We start from the raw sequence: 10000 nt of genomic DNA on the forward strand, positions 1-10000 counted from the left end.
TAATGGCTAAAGGAAATTTGCGTCATGGCGGATCAGAAGTCAATGGCATAGAAATGTGTACAGAGACACCACCGCCAAACCCTATGGCCCTCATGGCTCTCTCCCCCTCTCGCTGCCAAACACGCAAGCTACTGGTGTGCGGAAGACACATACTCAAAGTTAAATGCACAGAAGCAATTGGTGTGTAAACACACACTTACAGCTCCTAAGAGGGAGCGAACACACACACACACACACACACACACACACACACACACACACACACACACACACACACACACACACACACACACACACACACACACACACACACACACACACACACACACACACACACACACACACACACACAATCAACAGCAGCATGGAGCAGCATTTAAGAACCAACGTTAGTGGAGTTACAGGCCCGCATATGCGCACATAGACACACACACACACGTGCACACAGGTGCATGCGCAGACACAGACACAGACACAGACACACACACGCACGCACGCCAATACTCCATGTTTGGGGAGTTATAGGCATCAGTACATGGCCCCCGTTAAGTCACACACGCACACAAACACACACACACACACACACGCACGCACACACACACACTGAGTGCTGAATGTCCAATATGCAGCATATTTCCCGGGGGACGTGTTTCACTGCTGCACCACTGAGAGAGCACATGCACCGGAGAACTGTGCTGTTAGAAACTGACAAATGAAAAGTCCACCTTCTGTCCTAAAAACACATCACAACTCAGCTCAAGCTTTTGGGCACAGCTGAAGTTCAATCTGAAGTTAATTTTTCAGATGTTCAGATGCGTTTTTAACACATGGACACTGAGTGAATGGGAAAAAAAGAATCATTTATTATTATTATTATTATTATTATTATTATTATTATTATTATTATTGGTAGTAGTAGTAGTAAACAATGGATTTAGCAGATCTACATTTAATAAATGGCTGCCAAATACCTTGATGGCGGAATAAGAAATTTTGGATTCAATACTAGCAGCAGCACTATCATTTTGCTTCCAACATGCAGCACTACACAGTCCACATACAGAGAGGACAAATAGGGCTGGACGACTATGGAAAATAAATATTTGATCTATTATGATCCGATTATTTGGATCAAAATCAAAATAACTATTGAAGTATAAATTATTGATCACGATTAGGTAACAGCATGAAGCTTAGGGGGCAATACAGTAGTGACCTGCCTTCGGACGTCCTTAAAGCCAGAACAGGTTGACAGGCTGGTGTTTCTGGCCAAAAATCCGCAGGCCCACCTGTGTGATCACAATTAAATTGTGATTTTTCGGGTTTTTAAAAAAAAAATTTTTTTTTTAACATTACACCCAAATAGTGTATACAAAGCGGATTCCAAAAAAGTTGTCACACTTGCTGTTTTGTGAATAAAATCAAAATGCTTTCATTTTCAAAACATTAAATCTGTTAATAAGATAGAACATTGTGCTAAGACAACATACAGTATCAGTTGTTAAAACCAAGCAGAATTATTGTTTTGAGGAAAATATGTGCTCATTTAAAATTTCACTTATCCAACAAATCCCCAAAAAGTTTTTAGAATTTTTAGAAATGTCCAACTATTTTGAGATTTGTTGCATGGGTCAAATTTTAAATGAACACATATTTCCCTCAAAGCAATACTTTAGCCTGGCTTTAAGAGTTTATATGTTGACATTGTGCAACTGTATTGTCCAGCTTATGCATGGACTGAATGTTTTGAAAATGGCAGCATTTTGCTTTTATTCACATAATACCAAGTGTCCCAACTTTTTTGTAACCCGGTTTGTAGAACATACAGAAGTTGAACATGAGGACACCCACACACCAGATACAGAAGGCCTGTGTGAGAAATAGTAGTCAGGGGTAGGGGTGTGTGTGTGTGTGTGTGTGTGTGTGTGTGTGTGTGTGTGTGTGTGTGTGTGTGTGTGCGTGTGTGTACATGAGTTAGCAACGTTGTGTGTGTGTGTGTGTGTGTATGTGTGTGTGTGTGTGTGTGTGTGTGTGTTAGCAAGGTGTAAGAACAGACAGGAGTGAGTATAGACAACAGATGCTGCTGCTGGCTGTGTGAGGCACAGGAGTGTGTGTGTGTGTGTGTGTGTGTGTGTGTGTGTGTGTGTGTGTGTGTGTGTGTGTGTGTGTGTGTGTGTGTGTGTGTGTGTGTGCGTGTGTGTACATGAGTTAGCAACGTTGTGTGTGTGTGTGTGTGTATGTGTGTGTGTGTGTGTGTTAGCAAGGTGTAAGAACAGACAGGCGTGAGTATAGACAACAGATGCTGCTGCTGGCTGTGTGAGGCACAGGAGTGTGTGCGTGTGTGTATGTGTGTGTGTGTGTGTGTGTGTGTGTGTGTGTGTGTGTGCGTGTGTGTATGTGTGTGTGTGTGTGTGTGCGTGCACGTTAGTGCGTGCCTGTGTGTGACTTACGGGGATGGAGCGGCTGAGGTAGCGGCCTGACGACCCCCCCAGCCCCCCCGCCGCGACCCTTGACCCCATAGAAGTGGGCGCGGCCAGCAGGGAGGAGGACGGACTCTTGCTGGAGCTGTGGACCACAGAGGTGGAGCTTAATGTGCCATAGGCGGGGCTATACTTGCTATGGGCGGGGCTGTACTGGTTGTGGGAGGAGCTGTACTGGTTGTTGTTGAGCTCGTAGACGCAGGAGCGCGTGGCGGAGGAGTAGGAGAGCAGGAGCGCGCGGGACGGAGGAGAGGAAGAGGGGGAGGAGCGGGACGGAGAGGAGGAGGGCGAGGTGGGGGAGGAGGAAGGGGAGGTGGCGCTTGTTCGGTTGTCCTCGGAACCCTCGCGCAGGTTACCAAGGGAACTAGCCAGCCTGCAGCTTATGGTGCTAGAAGGGGAGGAACACACACGCGCACACAGACATACACACACACGCAAACAAAATTTCACACACACACACACACACACACGCACGTGCAAACACACATGCAAACACACATATTCACACAAAAAAAACGCACGCATATTAATACGCATACACGCACACACATTAATACGCATACACGCACACGTATACAAAAAACAACTCACACACACACACACACACACACACACACACACACACACACACACACACACACACACACACACACACACACACACACACACACACACACACACACACACACACACACACACACACACACACATCTCTCAGCTATATATAAGGCAGCCATGCTCTAGTGGTTAAGGATGTGGGCTTTAGATCAGAGGGTTGCTGGTTCAAATCCCACCCTTCCACTCCCTACCACACTCCATGGCCGAGGTGTCCTTGAGCAAGGCACCCAACCCCACACTGCTGCAGGGACTGTAACCAATGCCCTGTACGTGTGTGTGTGTATGTGTGTGTACCTCTTGATGCTGGATCCCGAGGGTAGTGAGTTTCTGCTGATTCTCTTGGCTGATGCAGAGCTGGCTGCCACCCTCGATACAGTAAGGCCCACCGCACTGCTCGCCCTACACACACACACACACACACACACACACACACACACACACACACACACACACACACACACACACACACACACACACACACACACACACACACACACACACACACACACACACACACAAGGATAGGACGAATTTTGACATTTCAGTTCCAAACTCCACAAAAACGAGGCAGACTTGGAAAAAAAATAGGGTGTAACATAGTAAAATATTCTGTCAAACATCTTCCTTGGCAGGTGTCTGCTCTCTCTAAGTGCATTTCTAATTGATTAATGTTACTGTATTATTGTTGTGTGTGTGTATGCAAGCGTGTGTGTGTGTGTGTGTGTGTGTGTGTGTGTGTGTGTGTGTGTGTGTGTGTGTGTGTGTGTGTGTGTGTGTGTGTGTGTGTGTGTGAGTGAGAGAAGATTTAGACTGGATGATGAGGCGGAGATTTGGCTATGATGCACACATGTGTGTGTGTGTGTGTGTGTGTGTGTGTGTGTGTGTGTGTGTGTGTGTGTGTGTGTGTGTGTGTGTGTCTGTACACGTACCTGTAGGGTTGCGTTGCTGTCTGTGTGTGCAGCTTCATCTCCTCTGACCTGCAGACACACACATACACACACACGCACACGCACACACACTTATCAGCTTATCAGTTGATCACTTGCACACATCCCTTTGGTCAGATAAAAACGGTGAGATGTGATGTGACAGATTCCAACATGTCATCATACAAGTAAGTAAGAGAACGTGCCGATTTCAACGTCTAACAAACTACGCCTTTCCATGTTGACTCGTGCTGACAGGTTAGGTTCAGGGATGCTTTTGGTCTGGGCACAATTTCGCAACAATTTTGCGGTGAGAAAACAGCCCAAACCTGGTCACACGACAAAAAAAACTTTCCCATGGCGTTGAAGACCACGACTTAACTTGCAAAGGTGTTGCATATGGAATGGACTGACGTGAAATAAATACGCTTTTACATGATGACAGTCTACTACACTAGTGTTTCTCAACAGGGGCGGTACAGACCCCCCAGGGGGCGTTGGGGAGCTCTAGGTGGGCGTTGAGAGGGATACAGATTAGAGGGGGCAGTGCTTAGTTGCCATTTGGTGCATTAATCACTTTCATTTTTTTAATACTAAGGGCGGTCTTGGCAGGCTTATGATGAGGTGAAGGGGGCGTTGGGAGGCTCAGGCTGAGGTACAGGGGGTGTTTGTTCAAAAAAGGTTGAGAACCACTGGTCTAAACTCTCTCATTTAGATGTCGCTGCTGCTGCTGCGTCTGCAAGCATAGGCCTATTCTTGTGTTCGGAGCACATCGGAGTGCTGAGAGGTTGTCCCGTCGGTTGTGTTTTCCCAATTCACCCTGACCTAGAAATGTTCTCAGAGAAAATGGGACTGTTGATTTGGCAAGCCAACAATGAATGCAAGTAGACATGGCTGGGTCAGAGGAAGGAAGTAATGTAATGTTAATAGTCAGGTAAACAGCAAGCAAGCACATTTATTTATCTGTGCATAGTTTCTGTGCTGGTAAAAACAGGATTAGCAGCATAGCAGCATCCTTAGCGGCATAGGTCTAATTGAAAAGGAAAAAGTTCACCACACATTTGTTCGACGCGCAAAGAGCACGCTTTACCTCTACAGCGCTGCCAACACGTTGTTCTCTTTTTCTCCACCATCCCTCTCTCTTTCTCCCACTCCCCTCCCTCTCTATGCTAGCCTCTCTCTCTCTCTCTCTCTCTCTCTCTCTCTCTCTCTCTCTCTCTCTCTCTCTCTCTCTCTCTCTCTCTCTCTCTCTCTCTCTCTCTCTCTCTCTCAACAAAGTAAAGCAAGTGTGCGAACATCTTTTTTCCCCATTTATTTTAAGCTTATCAAATTTCTTGATGTCAATGTCATGTGAATTTAAAACGGAAAGGAAATGTCTTGCAATACATTTGTAAGGATGTGAAAGTCGATTTGCTGTGTTCCTAATTATTGTTTGCATGCTTCTGATTGGTGGATGACCTGCAGTGGGGAGTGCTGGTGGGCTGTAGAGAGCGGAGATAGGCGGGGCTTACCTGAGCGTTGCTGATCTGGGATGGCGACGCCCCTTTAAGGCACGAAGTTTATCTCCCTGCGTCACACACACGCCGTTCTCCTCAGGCTCCATCTACGCCACACACACATGCGCGCGCACACACACACACACACACACACACACACACACACACACACACACACACACACACACACACACACACACACACACAGTTTATTTTGTGTTTAGTGAAAGCGATACTGTCCCGTTTCTGGATATAAGCCAATTTTCTCTCCTGTAGACTGTAGTTTCTGTATACTTCAGGAATTTACGGTAATACAATAAGAAGGGATGCATTCAGAAACTATAGTTCTGTTATTTCATATAATTGCACAGCTATTGTCGAACCACAGATTTGCTGCGTCCGTTGACTGTTACGCCGGCTCGAGAATATAATACTTTTTAAAATCATCCTTGGAAATCGCCTCATTTCATTTGTTGTTAATGTCATTGCACTTTTCAAGTTCATCCCTGGGTAAAGTCAGTTAAGATAAGATGGGACAGGACAGCACAGCAGGCTTACATACATGTAAACATATAGCATCCGACACCACAGTAGCAATATCGTGCACACACACACACACACACACACACACACACACACACACACACACACACACACACACACACACACACACACACACACACACACACACACACACACACACACACACACACACACACACACACACACACACACACACACAACTACCTGCTCCATGTTGAGTGTGAGGTCGCTGAGTCGGGAGATTAAGTGGGCGTCGCCCTCCACTCGATGATGCTCCGCCCTCTGCAATTCCCCCTGCTGCCACAAGAGGGCCTGCTTCCTACAACACAAACACACACACACACACAAACACACACACTGTCAGATACACAGCCATATCAGGCCTCATAAATCATGAAATCATTGATCAATGAGTCTTCCCCTCAGCTGATACCACTCTCTTATGTTGGGTTCAAGAACAAAGTAACCGTCCTGTCTGTATCCATCAATGCAGTAGGCCCACAAGTAACTGCCCTACAAAGCAAAAAGGCAGTAACTGCGTAGAGCTCAAAACGGAGTCAGTTGACTTTTAAATGATACTGCAATCCAGCATAAGTGGTTTTTGGGAGATTATTGACATGTGACAGTTTTGTTACTTTATATTACCACCTTTTTTGCAGATCAATCATTTTATTTAGCTTTAGACTTTGATATATATGGCATGAAAGTCAAACTGCCTTTTCGCTTTGTAGGGCAGAATACCTAGACCACACATATAGGTTTGGTGTTCGTGGAATAGCGACCGACACACAGATGCCGGATAGCGTTTGTCAAGGCTGTCCCGGTCGTGGAATAGCGACCGACAGAAAGATGGAGGGTCTCGATCTCTCTGAAGGGAGCAATGAAAGGGACTGCCTTGCCTAACGCTGTCCCACTTTCTGCATGGCTACTCTTAGATTATTCGCTATTCATCAAGATTATAACAATGCCACATTGATTGACTAAACGAAAAGCATAGCCATTACGGAATTAAACGACTTCCGCGACAGGAAATAAGTTTGACTTCCAAAAGCTTAGTTTGCTGTTCTAGAACACCACGTCATGTTGTGTTGCTCAGCAACATCAGCTAATTTTGAGCAAGAATATTTGTAATGGAAAAAATAACTACCCGGACCATTTACCACAATAATGTCCCCACCATTTTCAAAGGCAAATCTGGATATGAAACACAACAATTAGAGCCCCAAAGTCTGCCACCACTGTCAGCGGTCTGATATGGAATTCATAAGCCTGCTATTCAGACATAGCAGACGTGTAACCGACCATTGGGGAGCCCCATTCAAGTGAACGACACATTCTACAGAACGGAGACGATCCATGAAACAGGAGATAAGGATTCCTAGGGCAGACTCTCAAGGGGGCATAGCATGTAGCACATAAATGTTGATGCAGACACACACACACACACACACACACACAGCTCCGGCATTTCAAACTTGGTTGTTCCAGATGGATACACACACACACACACACACACACACACACACGCACACGCACACGCACACGCACACGCACACACACACACACAAACACACACATAACACACTAGTGATGCGAAGGGTCAACGAGTTTCGATGACCAACAGCAATGTGAAACACAGACTCATGCAATTCTTTTTAATCAGACCCAACCCGCTAAAACAAAAACAATTAAAGTGCATCTGTGTGCGAGTGTGTGAGTGTGTGTGTGTGTGTGTGTGTTGGGGGTTAGTTCAAGGACACAATGTTTGTTAAGCTCATCTGTGTGTGTCGGTCATGAGGGTGCATCTTTCGTGTGAGTGTCTGTGTGAGTGTCTGTGTGAGTGTCTGTGTGAGTGTCTGTGTGTGTGCATACGTGTCTTGCGTGTGAGTGTGTTGCATGCGAGTGTGTGTCTTGTGTGTGCATGTTTTCAAAGTTCATTTGAGTCCATGTCAGAGGTGAGAGAGAAAGTTTGTGTGTGCGTGTGCGTGTGTGAGTGCATGTGTGTGTGTGTGTGTGTGTGTGTGTGTGTGTGTGTGTGTGTGTGTGCATGTGTGTGTGTTAGGGAGAGAGGAGTGTGTGTGCTATGAGGAGTTGTGGGACTTCATGTGGGAGAATGAGAGAGTGTGTGTGTGTGAGGAGTGCGCACGGAAGTGTGCGTATGTCAGGGGTTGTGGGAGAAGAACAGTGTGTGTGTGTGTGTGTGTGTGTGTGTGTGTGTGTGTGTGTGTGCATGTGTGTTTGTGTAAAGGGTCAAATGGGTTCATGTGAGAGAAGGAGTGTGTCGCCTCTCAAACGTCCACAGCTCTGGTGACATCACACGGAAACTATGCCAGCTGATTAGACCCGGACACGGACACGGACACACGGACGGACACACACACACACACGCACACACACACACCTTCTTGAGTGCCAGTGTGTGTGTGTGTGTGTGGCCTCCTGTCGCGCTCCAGCCAATCAACACAGAATCTGTTCAGTGTCTCACAGGCTCAAAACATCACTGCTTCCTTTCACACACACACACACACACACACACACACACACACACACACACACACACACACACACACACACACACACACACACACACACACACACACACACACACACACAAAGTGTGTGTACTCACTCCTCTAGGTAGTGCTGCTGTGGTCCGATGATGCTGCCTGGTCTGCAGGTGTGTGTGTGTGTGTGTGTGTGTGTGTGTGTGTGTGTGTGTGTGTGTGTGTGTGTGTGTGTATGTGTGTATGTACTCACTCCTCTAGGTAGTGCTGCTGTGGTCCGATGATGCTGCCTGGTCTGCAGGTGTGTGTGTGTGTGTGTGTGTGTGTGTGTGTGTGTGTGTGTGTGTGTGTGTTAGAGTTCTCAACGGGCCTGAAAATGTCAACCCGACCCTACCCGGCCCGTGGCTTTTAAAGCCCGAGCCCGATGTTACCCGACACATCACTAGAATTATATAACCGAACCCGGCCCGAGGCCCGAAGTCGGGGGTCGAGTTTCCCCACGTTATCCTATGGAGAATGACGGGTTGTGGTGGGTCTTTAAGGGCACTTATGTGCAGTAAATTGCATAACCCACTTAAAAACCTAGTGAAAAGATATTTTCCACAATAGAAACATAATATGAAATGGGGAAACGTTCTTGCTATTTAAGCAGAATCATCCACAGCGCGATTTCAATAACCGCCTCTTCACGGCAACAACAATCTATCCACCTTTTGTTTTGACTTCTAAATAGGCTTTCCACCCCATGTATCTGATTAAATGTAGGCTACGTGAAGTTGCCCCTCCCTCCTTGTTTGTTCATATGCGTGGATGAGATGGAAAGCCTGGCTGTGCCAAACATTGTTTAAAAGTTTCATAAAATTTTGGTCGGCACACAAGGTTTTGGACATACTAATTTCTAGTGGCACCTGGGCTACGGTTGGTGCATTGATCAGCCATGTAGCAAAAAAGACAGATAACCTAGGTGAGAGGATGAGATCTTCCTCGGCTGGCGAGCGCTCCGCATGTGTGTGCGCTCCAAGACCCGACAGTTACTTAAAAGTCAATTTGAGCACGAAAACAGCAAAGACAAGGTGATATTTCATTCAAACAGGGCCTACACGCTCCAAATAAAACATTTGCTGAGGGGATTTTCAACCAGACCGCAGCGCGAGCAGACAGTCAGTGTGAAAAGCCAAGTCTACCGGCACCTTCGCTGCCGCTCGCTTACCATCGGTGCACGAGCCATTTAAATAGTGAAGTGGCATATCGCAACAGCACATGCGGATTAGCCAAATTATATGCAACAAAGTCGCCAACAAAGCGTGGATTTAACGTTTAATACGCATATGCCAACGTTGTGTGAATACGTGGAAAGGATAACCTAATTGGAAAGCCACTGTCCTTTCCATAGGCTAGCCTATGTAGAAGACCGCTTCGGTTTCGTTTCACCT

General features: G+C 46.4%; 1 protein-coding gene across 2 annotated transcripts in view; it reads right to left on the reverse strand.

The window, feature by feature from the left end:
- Positions 1-10000, reverse strand: part of cdc14ab (cell division cycle 14Ab) — a 46666-nt gene that overhangs the window by 1794 nt on the left and 34872 nt on the right. The window contains exons 11-15 of one of the 2 annotated variants that reach the window (XM_063200761.1): positions 6268-6382; positions 5536-5627; positions 4028-4075; positions 3393-3497; positions 2451-2868 (exon numbers count right to left, since the gene is read on the reverse strand). In XM_063200761.1, the coding sequence (XP_063056831.1) occupies positions 2451-2868; positions 3393-3497; positions 4028-4075; positions 5536-5627; positions 6268-6382 (778 nt within the window). The remainder of the gene's footprint in view (positions 1-2450; positions 2869-3392; positions 3498-4027; positions 4076-5535; positions 5628-6267; positions 6383-10000) is intronic. The other variant, XM_063200762.1, reaches the window with a different exon arrangement.

The sequence above is a fragment of the Engraulis encrasicolus genome, chromosome 6, assembly GCF_034702125.1.
Source record: "Engraulis encrasicolus isolate BLACKSEA-1 chromosome 6, IST_EnEncr_1.0, whole genome shotgun sequence".
Lineage (NCBI taxonomy): Eukaryota > Metazoa > Chordata > Actinopteri > Clupeiformes > Engraulidae > Engraulis > Engraulis encrasicolus.